This window comes from Salvelinus fontinalis, chromosome 20 (assembly GCF_029448725.1).
Source record: "Salvelinus fontinalis isolate EN_2023a chromosome 20, ASM2944872v1, whole genome shotgun sequence".
Taxonomy (NCBI): Eukaryota; Metazoa; Chordata; class Actinopteri; order Salmoniformes; family Salmonidae; genus Salvelinus; species Salvelinus fontinalis.
In genome coordinates, this window is record NC_074684.1 from 21,706,882 (window position 1) to 21,719,818 (window position 12,937).

Here is a 12,937-nt window from a genome sequence, read left to right on the forward strand (position 1 = left end):
AAAAATAAGTGTTTGTCAGACCATGCAGGTATACGGCCTGATATACCACGGCTGTCAGCCAATCAACGTTCAGGGCTTGAACCACCCAGTTTATAATAGACCATATTCCACGGGCATGACAAAAAAATACTATTTACTGGTCTAATTTCATTGGTAACCAGTTTATGCGTTGTGTCGTGCATAAGAACAGCCCTTAGCCGTATAATATTGGCCATATACCACACCCCCTCGGGTCTTATTGCTTAAATATTTTATAAAGTATGTGGTTCATGTAATAACCACAGAAATAGGGCAGATATGGAATATACTGTACGTAGGGCTTCCTAAAGCTAGAAGAGTACGTAGGACTTCCTAGAGCTAGAAGAGTAAGTAGGGCTTCCTAAAGCTAGAAGAGTAAGTAGGGCTTCCTAAAGCTAGAAGAGTAAGTAGGGCTTCCTAAAGCTAGAAGAGTAAGTAGGGCTTCCTAAAGCTAGAAGAGTAAGTAGGGCTTCCTAGAGCTAGAAGAGTAAGTAGGGCTTCCTAAAGCTAGAAGAGTAAGAAGGGCTTTCTAGAGCTCGAAGAGTAAGTAGGGCTTCCTAAAGCAAGAAAATCAATGGAAAACACATCCTACAGTAAGAACAATCCTTCATTAAATTGCACTACATGTGTAGTTCGGTGGAAATTATCCAACCATTATGTAGAAATTATGTAGAATATAATAATAAATTACATTTATCAATCTGACTCCATTATTCTGTGAATAAATGCAACAGGCCCTGTACGTCTCTGGAGGAATCTAGTCAAGGTAGCGAGCCTTACATCTCCTCTCAGCATGACTATAATGATCATGTGTCTAACTTGCAATTATTAAGAGACTAGATACAAATAGCTAATCCTGGCAACCAATGTTCTAGCATTAATTTATTCAGACAAGCAGATCAGAGATGTCAAGGTGTTACCCAAACGTGTAGTGTAAATAACAACTACAAATAGACCTACTAAATGATGAACGTGTAGTCAGTCAAAGAATTACTCTGTAAAACGAGGAATTTATTTACTCAATTCAGCTAATATAATTTATTAGTCACAAAATAATTAACGCTCAAACAATTACAGTGTAAATGAAATACATGATCCATTGCAGACTAGCACAGTAAATTACTACAACCAATAGGATAAGACTTAACGTAGTTACACATGTCTTCAGTTCAGAATAATCTCTAATCTAATCAACTCAATGTAAATTATTGGAGCGCACCCCTGTGTCACTCCCTCTTTGAACTACCCGTTGTCCGATGAACAAAATAACAGCTTCCCAGTAACAATAAATCCATAGCACTTACAGTACAATAAAACATATGGTATCAAAATTCATAGCTCTTTACGATCTCTTGAACAATCCAAACATGACAATTTAATTCCCACAGTAACATTCATTTAGTCGATTTCACATTTTCATCTAACTTCACATCTCCAAAGGTGCCTGTGCTCTCAGGGTTCTGTGGGAACGTCCCTCCCCACAGAAAACCATAGATACGTTTTTTTTTTACGCCTGTGATAGGCCACAGATGGTCATTCATCCAAACAATGTCATAAATCGTGATTGAGTCATCATCATCGGCACCTTCAAGTCGCCAGTCCCGACTTGAAGGTGCACCTTCTCTCATTCGTCCACTACACACGGTAGTGCAGAGCACAAAAATCCATATGCTTGTTTGTGTGTGTCGTGTATTAAAATGCCTCTCACTGGCATAATTTAGTTGAATTGCTCTGAGAGATAAGCATTGAAAATGGTATACTTGTAGATGATCTTATTTATTCACTATTCAAGATGCTAAACATTGTTCTGTGTGTTTCATTCAGGTGAGTAGTTTGAGAAATCCTCCTTGACAGATACACTACCGGTCAAATGTTTAGAACACCTACTCAGGGGTTTTCTTTATTTGGACTATTTTCTACTTCTTAGAATAATAGTGAAAACATCAAAACTATGACATATCTCATATGGAATCATGTAGTAACCAAAAAAGTGTCATACAATATATTTCATATTTGAGATTCTTCAAAGTAGCCACCCTTTGCCGTGATGATAGCTTTGCACACTCTTGGCGTTCTCTCAACCAGCTGCATGAGGTAGTCACCTGGAATGCATTTCAATTAACAGTTGTGCCTTCTTAAAAGTTAATTTGTGGAATTTCTTTCATTCTTAATGCGTTTGAGCGAATCAGTTGTGTTGTGACAAGGTAGGGGGGTATACAGAAGATAGCCCTATTTGGTAAAGACTAAGTCCGTATTATGGCAAGAACAGCTCAAATAAGCAAATAGAAACGACAGTCCATCATTACTTTAAGACATGAACTTTGAATGTTTCTTCAAGTGCAGTCGCAAAACCGTCAAGCGTTATGATAAAACTGGCTCTCATGAGGACCGCCACAGGAATGGAAGACCCAGAGGTAGCTTTTCTGCAGAGGATAAGTTAATTATAGTTACCAGCCTCAGAAATTGCAGCCCAAATAAATGCTTCACGGGAGTTCAAGTAACAGACACATCGTAACATCAGCTGTTCAGAGGAGACTGTGAATCAGGCCTTCATGGTCAAATTGCTGCAAAGAAACCACTACTAAAGGACACCAATAATAACAAGAGACTTGCTTGGGCCAAGAAACATGAGCAATGGTCATTAGACCGGTGTAAATGTGTCCTTTGGTCTGGTCCAAATTGGAGATTTTTGGTTCCAACCTCCGTGTCTTTGTGAGATGCGGTGTGGGTGAACAGATGATCTCCGCATGTGTGGTTCCCACGGTAAAGCATGGAGAAGGAGGTGTTATGGTGTGGGGGTGTTGGGGTGTTGGCTGGTGACACTGTCTGTGATTTATTTAGAATTCAAGGCACACTTAACCAGCATGGCTATCACAGCATTCTGAAGTGATACGCCATCCCATCTGGTTTGGGCTTAGTGGGACTATCATTTGTTTTTCAACAGGACAATGACCCAACACATCTCCAGGCTGTGTAAGGGCTTTTTGATGAAGAAGGAGAGTGATGGAGTGCTGCATCAGATGACCTGGCCTCCACAATCCCCCGACCTCAACCCAATTGAGATGGTTTGGGATGAGTCGGACCGCAGAGTGAAGGAAAAGCAGCCAACAAGTGCTCAGCATATCTGGGAACTCCTCCAAGACTGTTAGAAAAGCATTCCAGGTGAAGCTGGTTGCCAAGCGTGTGCAAAGCTGTCATTAAGGCAAAGGGTGGCTATTTGAAGAATCTCAAATATAAAATATATTTTTATTTGTTTAACCTGTCTAGGATCAGCGTGGCGCTAGCGGCACACCCCCCCCCCCCCCACTGAAAAACCAGTGCCGCGAAATTCAAAAAAAATATTTTTTTAAAATATTTAACTTTCACACATTAAAGTCCAATACAGCTAATGAAAGACACAGATCTTGTGAATCCAGTCAACATTTCCGATTTTTAAAATGTTTTACAGGGAAGACACAATATGTAAAGATGTACATCTATTACCTAAAAACACATTAGCATAATCCACCATCTTTTATTTGTCCACCAACACCAGTAGCCATCACCAATTCGGCTAAACTAAGATATTTATAGCCCCTAACCAACAAAAAAACTCATTAGATGACAGTCTGATAACATATTTATGGTATGGGATAGGTTTTGTTAGAAAAAAGTGCATATTTCAGGTATATGGCATAGTTTACAATTGCACCCACCGTCACAAATGGACTAGAATAATTACAATGAGCAACGTGTTTACCTAACTACTAATCATCAAACATTTCGTAAAAATACACAGCATACACGAATCGAAAGACACAGATCCTGTGAATACAGACAATATTTCAGATTTTCTAAGTGTCTTACAGCGAAAACACAATAAATCGTTATATTAGCTTAGCACATAGCAATTAGCAGCCCAGCATTGATTCTAGCCAAAGTGAGCGATAAAAGTCAACATCGCCAAAAGATATTAATTTTTTCACTAACCTTCTCAGAATTCTTCCGATGACACTCCTGTAACATCACATTACAACATGCATATACAGTTTGATCGAAAATGTTTATATTTAGCCACCAAAATCATGGTTAGACAATGTGAAATGTAGACAAGCTGGTAAAGAAAAAGTCCTTGCGCCACTTAGACAGTGATCTACTCTTATACATAAATACTCATAAACGTGACTAAAAAATATAGGGTGGACAGGGATTGATAGACAATTTAATTCTTAATACAATTGCGTTATTACATTTTTTAATTTATCCTTACTTTTCAATACAGTTTGCGCCAAGCGAAGCTACGTCAAAAAACATGGCGTCCTAAGCCACTAAAATGTTTCGACAGAAACACGATTTATCATAATAAAAATGTCCTACCTTGAGCTGTTCTTCCATCAGTATCTTGGGCAAAGGATCCTTTCTTGGGAGAAATCGTCTTTTGGTGGAAAGCTGTCCTCTTGCCATGTGGAAATGTCAACTGCGTTCGGGATGAACTGAAAAGCATGCCCAACTTTTCACATCGTTGCAAAAATAAATGTCCCAAAATCGCACTAAACGGATATAAATTGCTATAAAACGCTTTAAATTAACAACCTTATGATGTTTTTAACTCCTATAACGAGTGAAAAGATGACCGGAGAAATATAACAGGCTAAACTAACGCTTGGAACAGGTGCGCGCCGATGTCCTCTAGGCGCATGACGCAGCTCCCAAAGAATGACTAGCTTCAGGGTTTTTTCATTTGTAGGGCCTGTGAACGCGCAATCGACCCCATTGGAATCGTCATCACGTAAAGGCATCCAGGGGAAGACGTAAGAAGTGTCCGTATAGTATAGTCATAGCAACGACAGTGCCCTTTTAACTGACTTCAGAAAAGTGGCCAACATTTCTCAAATCTGACTCCATGTCAGGGAAATTGCTGTAGAATGGGCTCTGTTCCACTTAGAGACAAAATTTCAACTCCTATAGAAACTATAGACTGTTTTCTATCCAATAATAATAATAATATGCATATTGTACGATCAAGGATTTTGTGGGAAGCCGTTTCAAAAATTAGCCAAATTAGCATAAATAGTCTAAACAGCGCCCCCATCCCCAACAGGTTAACACTTTTTTGGTTACTACATGATTCCATATGTGTTATTTCATAGTTTTGATGTCTTCACTATTATTCTACAAAGTAGAAAATAGTCAAAATAAAGAAAAACCCTTGAATGAGTAGGTGTTGTAAAACTTTTGACCGGTAGTGTATCTTTTTTTGACAGTCTATTGTCTCAGTGAGTTTTTCAGGGCTGTGTCTCTTACGACTTACTGGGTCATGAAATGAGCATTAGGCAAAACAAATGAATATGATGCACTGATCTGCACTCAATTCACGGAGCTCTGACTTCTTCTGATTGCGCTAGCTACTGTAGCTACCTTCTGGAGCATGAATAGAAGTGATGGAGTTTTACCTTCGGCAATAAGCTCAGTTCCACTCCTGCTGCCTCACAAAACCCTCTGACTAAACCTGTACAGACATATGACATTGTCATGAAGGCCTTCTTGCCTTGGGGAAATTGGCCCCTCTAATGTCCTTTTTTTGAGAGCCATCTCAATTTGTCAAGTGTGTTTGTGTGTTTGTGTGTGTGCATGCATGCATCTACGTGTGTGTGTGTGTCTACCTGAAAGGAAATACATGCACTTCCCCCGTTCATAGCACAGAATCTTTAGTGAATACATGTCTGGATTCAGCAGATTTGAATTGGTAAAATTTATTCTCATTGACATTTCTGCTTACCAAGACAGTAGACCGACATAGCAGGCAAAGCAATGAGAGATACAGCACAGTATGGGATTTTCATAAAGGAAATAAAAGCACTTAATAATGTCTTTATTCCTATTGCTAAGCACTCTGTTGCCCTGCACTGCCCTGTATCTGTGACAGAAGAGCACTTGATTGGTGTATCATAGCATCCTGGCCAGGGTCCTGATGTATGGTGAACTAAAGGCTGTAATCACCAGCAGCCATATGATCTGAAGTGACTTCTTTAGTCAGGGCTATTATTTCCCCACTGTACACTGCCGTTCATACACTCCATAAAGTTCAAGCAAACATTACCTCATCAATTACTCGATTAATATAACAAAATTGTATATGAGTCACTGTTAGAGAAGTATATGTTTTGTATGATGAGCCACTGTGTCATGGGCACCCCATAATGACGAAGCTATACTGTACTGTGTGACTATGATGTCTGTGAGTGGAGGCAGATCTGTTTTACTTTACTGCTGCAGTAATGACATAGCTCCCCGCTAGCAGCAGTAGCTGTATGAACTTCTAAATGTTAACCTCACTGAGGCTGACGTGATTGAGTTCTACTATTCATTCCAATGGTAATTTAGCCCCTGTGTTAATTTAGCCCCTGTGTTCATACATTTTATTTTGTTTTTGGGTGGTTTTTTTGCCACAGGTGAATGAAGCTCTGGTTGTTGACTTAGTTATCATCATCAGTCAAATGAATCTTTCTCTGTCACGGTAGACACAGGAGACCAACCTGTCCCAGATTTCTGCATGATGAATGATAGCTCCCGTTCCCCAAAGCAGCTTAGGCTTTTATTAGAGAAATACATCAAAAATAGGTCAGATCAGTGTCTGAGGGTGACATTTTGTGATCAACTTTTTGGGCTCATGTACTAGACAAGATAACACCATTTTTTTTTCTAGGAGAAGATCATTTTTATTGATGGTTTTGTGTGCTTGTGCTTGTGCATGTGTGTGCATTTGTGTGTTTGCATGAAACCCAAGGCCTCTTCTAAAACAATTCATGCGGATGGATTTTGGGATGCATTTATGAAACCCATCTTATATGACCCATTGTCTATGACCCCCATATGTGCTACCTGCTCTGCAGGATGCACGGGGGCTCTGGGACTCACACATTTTCATCCCACTCCTTTGTACTTGAGTAGGTGAGAAGTCATCAGTGATAATGCTTCACTGAGCACAGGCCTCTCTGATGCCAGTCATCTTTTATTTATATCCACAGATCTCAGTCGGTGGTGGAGCCCGGAGTTCTTAAACGGCCGGAAAAAGTGAAGAGCGAGGAGGAGAACATGCAGCCACTGCTCTCGCTGGACTAATGTACAGTCTGACACAACACAAACAGCCTAGAAAACATTGACCCTCAGACAGACAGACAGACAGACAGACAGACAGACAGACAGACAGACAGACAGACAGACAGAGACAGAGACAGAGACAGAGACAGAGACAGAGACAGAGACAGAGACAGACAGACAGACAGACAGACAGACAGACAGACAGACAGACAGACAGACAGACAGACAGACAGACTGTACAGACTGTACAGACTGTACAGACTGTACAGACTGTACAGACTGTACAGACTGTACAGACTAGACAGACAGACAGACAGAGACGGAATGCCCTTGTTCCCCCAAAACAAAACAAAATAACACCGACATAAAAAGGAGGTGAGGAGCAGGGAAGAAATTGGAGCACGAGAAGAGCTCTGTTCTGTTCTGGCATCATAAAGATGGTCCGACCCACCATTTTGAGGGACATTTCTAAAAAACAAAAGGGAATAAGAGTTACTAGCAGAGTTCCATATGTTATTGTTAAGTGCCAATTCAAAACTGTAAATACACTTCTGATCTAAACCCCAGGAGGATGGGGACTCATTGTGACAGGAACACATCTAGAGACTGCTGTTAATATTCTGTATGTGCTTGTGAAATATTTTGTGAAAAAATGGTACCTTAGGAGGTTGATGGAAAATCATGCTTAAAGAGGATTGGGAGCTGGGGACTTTCGGTACAGTTTCTAAAATGTCCAAACCGGCAAGTGCAGCTCAGGATTAGTTCTAATAATGATGAGGTTCTCTTTAAATGTGAAGCAGAAAGTGTCTGACTGCTTGCACAGCAAGGCATGTGGCTCTTTCATCCGAGGAATTCAAACAGACGTTCAGGTTTCTCTATCTAAAAGCAAACTCCCCTTTACTGTTCAAGGCTCAATGAATTATGTGTTTTTGTCAGAGACCACATTTTTTGTTTGGTCTGGATCTTGCTATTGGAATACTTTCATCAAGAATGGCTTCTTATCTATGGTTAAATTTGGCTAAACAGTGTCTTCAAACCATTACATTTTTCAACATTTATGAAACATGTCAAGGTTAGCTATTTCATATTACATTTGAGACAAGATACACAGTAAGAAGTGCGTACAGTACCATGAAAACATTCTGCAACAGCAAGGTCACATGACAATTGTTTTATGTTTTGAAATTATTTAGTATTAGCTATTGGTTCAGCTCAGAAGTGTTAAGAATGTTTTCTCTGTGTCATGTGATTCCAGAAATGAGTTCTTGTTTAAGATGTATTAACTACACTTGCTTTGAGGATTATCTTGAAACTATTTGTTTCAATAGGAGAGAAGCTGTCCACAACAGCACGGCTACACCTACTTGAAAACCAATTTAGATACAGTATTTAAAAGATATAGACATTATTTTCTTATATCTTATTTTATGATGGTGGAAGTTAAGATATAATGTATACTTATATACAGTATGATAACAAGCTTTTGTAATGGCTGCAAGGGTACAGTCAGTGTATGCCACTGTGTGATCATCCGTTGCGAGCTCCTTTGTTTCTCCCTGCATGGTGGTGAAGCTTGAGGCAATGTTCAGCTCTGGAGCCTCTGAGCCCTGACACAGTGCTGCCTTCCTGCTATGACACTAACATGGGGTGAGTTTGTAAATTCACTCTGGAGTGGCTGCCTGCTGCCCAGAACTAGGCCAGGCAGACAGACATTCTTAATACCCAGTGAACACAGTACCGTAAACCGTACAGGAAATGTCAGCTCCAGCTCGATGACTGAGTGACTCGGGCTTTCAGCTGCTGCAGACCCAGGAACCTTTTTGGTTGCTTTGGTGAAGAAAGGGTGCCATAAGAGCTTATCAGTGTTACTCACTCTGTCTGTAGTAGGCGTTAGGTAGCGATGTGTGAGATGTTACAATAACTTGATAGCTGAACAATGTAATTTTGTATCTAAAGCCTCATTATCAGATGGTGCTGTCTGTGTGCATCACCCTGGTATATTTTTGTGTGATGTTCATCAGTATTTTTAAGGCATTCATGGTGCTTGTTTGTCCTGTGCACTATTCAGATCATGCAACAATAGCAGCAGCATTTTTGATAATTGAATATGCTTGTTTAGCATTTGGAATGTTCTTCCAACTGTTTTCCTGTATCCAGCCTTGCCATTTCAACCAAAGCCACCCATTGACAAAACAAAGATTTCAGTGTATTGTGCTTCACTTAATAGGAATCCATGGCTTGAAGGTAAAGCAACGACTTATTACGACAAAGTATTATTTTTCATGAAATTAATGCATATTATTGCTTTGAGTTAAGTCTTTGGTGTCATGTTTTCATGTCACTGATTGTATATACATGTAGGAACAGATGGCAGAGAAACTCAATTTAGAGGTCTAGTCAAATCTCAGATTATTCAAAGCGGACGTGTTGGGCAGAGTGTTTAATGTTTAAATGTCCTTAAAACAACTTGCTGACTTAAATTATGTAACTGAATCAAACATGTCATGAGCAAAAAACAACCAATAAATATGGACACACTTAGATTGGTATCGCTCTGCTGTCTTATTTACTGTTCTGCACTCCTGTATGCTGCATAGTATATTTACAGTGAATGAATGTCCTAAAATGGAAGCCATACTCCTGAGCGAAAACACCAATTTCACCTATAGGCAGTAAAGCATGCGAGTGAAATTAGCAGTGTCACGACCAAGGTAATAGTGAAGGTATTTACAGGCTCTTTTGTTAAGGGGACCTCTGCTGTTGAAGTATGATTTGCAGACCACTGAATAGAATACAATATGATTACAGTGGGTAATTGAGAGACCCTCAAAGCTTTCAGTAAGCAGGTCGCATTCAAACGAGAGCGCCTTCTCTAAACACGTGTATTGGCAAAGGGACCAATGAATACATTAAAAGCTCTGAAAGATATCAAAAGCTGTGTGCTCAGGGTAATTGGTTGGGTGGAAAATTACTTCGGAATGAATACCTCTAGGTCGCGTTTCAGAAAAATGCAAGCATCTGGTGTGCGTGTAGAGAGCTAATATGAGGAATTGTCGCAGCAGGATGATTTTTCCGTCCCTGCCTATACTGAGTGTCTAAAAGCCACACTGGGTTTACCCCCCTCTGAACACACACAGCAGCAAACCCACCAGATTTCTGAATTATTAATTGAAAAAGCCAGCGTTGTTCCCTCCCACATGACCATCACAGTGCAGTCTGTTTGGCTAGTTGGCTCACCCAGTCAGAACCCATACTGACTGAGACAACAGATGTGGTTTGATTTATAATTTAGCATGGGATCCTCCACTTTCAGAGATTGGTCAGAATGATGGATGGACTTGACTGTGTATGAGTCTTCTGATCATCCCTATTGACTTCAATGAGATAGTGTAACTAAAGCTATGTTTTTCCTGTGGGGGAGGCGTTTCACTGTCGGTTGAGAGCATGAGGGGCCAGGGCTATTACAGGAGTCATCATCACACTGCACAGTGGAACCAGCAGCTTCCATATTGCCTTGCTTTGCCCTGGTCCACTCCCATACAGCCTCTTATGGAGATGGAGCTCTGATCCTGGCCTGAGGTGGATTCTGGGAGCTGCCTGCGTGTTTAGGCTGTTGATGCTGTGTTGTGGAGGGTGCTGTGGCCAGACAGGCAGAGATGAATCACACCTCTTTACCTCATGACTCTTACCATCACACACATGCTGCTCTGGGTACGTGGGAAGGAGCAACGTTCTCTCTGTCTCTGTCTCTGTCTGCACAGTGGTTATATCAGAAATTCAAACATCCCCCCACAGCGTCATTCATTTCAATCTGTTTTCAACATAAACTCCTCGGTAGCTTCAAACCAAAGACAAGCGGTTCTATTATTTATTGCAAGTGGCAGCATTACTGAGCAAATCATGTGGCACATTGTACTAATTTAGTGCTCTGGCTGACCCAGATCTCCTGGCTCATTAGTTGATGGTGTGGCCTAGCTAGCTAGCTAGCTTGTGCTTCTCTCTATCTATCTCTCACTGTAGCTCAGGCTGCATGGGGCCCCACACCTCTGATCAGATTATTGCAGCTGTAGAGCCATGGAGAATTAAGCCTTTAAATAGTGTACTGCTTTAAGGTGACAGATTAGAAAATATGTGTTCAAGTAGCACCATTTTATCGGGAATTAACCCAATGTAAGAGAGGAATTCACTGGATTCTATTTTTGTTCCCTGCCCTGTTCGGAGCAGATTTGATTAAATTCCTTTAATGAATGGCTCAGGCATGGGCTGGGCTGTCTGACTCCTCTTGTTGGACCAGATTGTGAGGAGTCTTGAGAGAAAATGGAAAGCACAAACCCACAAATCAAATTATACAGTACCACGAAAGTACTTTGGCATACAGTAGCAGATACTCATACTGTATCTTTGGAACTAACTCAATTTGATCTGCACTGCATGATATTTAGGCAATTACACCTCAAGTACAGATGGCATATCTTAATTAGATCATCCTGTTGTTGCAGGAATTTTCCTGCACAACAGGGATGCCAACTTGTACTGTATTCATGGTTTACATTTTTTTCTAAAGTTAGTACATTTCAGACTTGATTTGCTCTAATGAAAAATGTAGAAACCACTACAAAAAATGGCTATTAATTATAATCCACATAACAATTCACATTTCCTGTTGCTGCATGAGTATTTTCCTGCTCTGAGAAACTGGGTCAAATTAAGATACGGCATCTGGACTCTATTATTGTCTTGTTTTTATTTCCTCTCAGGCCTGGGAATGGACTATGTATCCTTGGAGACGTAAAGGCAGCTTGTGTGGTAAAGTTTCAGAAAAACAACCAATCTGCAAATCAAGGGAAGCACTCGATAGCAGAACATAAGGTTGCCTTCCTCGTAACTGTGGTAACAAAAGCAATGAAAACGTCAAGTATGATTACCCCTCTATTGCAGAAACAGTATTACCGCTGCTGTTTTAGCCCCTCCAATATTAGTCCCCGTCTATAAGGACTGCTGTTACACAGGGGAAAGTGGACATAAGAGGATCTGACGTGATCAACAGTCTTTATACCCACTGTTGTGCCTCAGAATTTGACAACTTTGTTGCTGGGTGGCATGACAATATGCTGTGCAGAATACAACCATTTAAGAAGGATCGCTGGGTCCCCCACGGGACGGTTGAGCTAACGTAGGCTAATGCGATTAGCATGAGGTTGTAAGTAACAAGAACATTTCCCAGGACATAGACATATCTGATGTTGGCAGAAAGCTTAAATTCTTGTGAATCTAACGGCACTGTCTGATTTACAGTAGCTATTACAGTGAAAGAATACCATGCTATTGTTTGAAGAGAGTGCAACATTTTGAACATGAAAAGTTATTAATAAACAAATTAGGCACATTTGAGCGGTCTTGATACAAAGTTTTGAACGGACATGCAATGGTTCATTGGATCAGTCTAAAACTTTGCACATACACTGATGCCATCTAGTGGCCAAAATATAAATTGCAACTGAATAATACATTATGAGCCTTTCTCTTGCATTTCAAAGATGGTACAAAATAATACGGTTGTTTTTTTCTTTGTATTATCTTTTACCAGATCTATTGTGTTATATTCTACTACATTCCTTTCACATTTCCACGAACTTCAAAGTGTTTCCTTTCAAATGGTACCAAGAATATGCATATCCTTGCTTCAGGGCCTGAGCTATACGCAGTTAGATTTAGGTATGTCATTTTAGGTGAAAATGTAGGCTAATCCTTAAGAGGTTTTAAGTGGTTAACACAAAAATAAATCTTCCATGACTAGAAGACATCTATACCTATAATTGGAGGAAAGCCCATAACAAAA

At 40.2% G+C, this 12,937-nt stretch overlaps 1 protein-coding gene across 1 annotated transcript in view; it reads left to right on the forward strand.

Moving 5' to 3' along the window:
• The window catches only part of LOC129817514 (clavesin-2-like), a 29,148-nt gene extending 19,509 nt beyond the window's left edge, over nucleotides 1-9,639 (forward strand). The window contains exon 5 of the mRNA XM_055872841.1: nucleotides 7,026-9,639. Within this exon, the coding sequence (XP_055728816.1) occupies nucleotides 7,026-7,119 (94 nt within the window). The 3' untranslated portion in view covers nucleotides 7,120-9,639. The remainder of the gene's footprint in view (nucleotides 1-7,025) is intronic.
• Nucleotides 9,640-12,937: the final 3,298 nt, after the last annotated feature.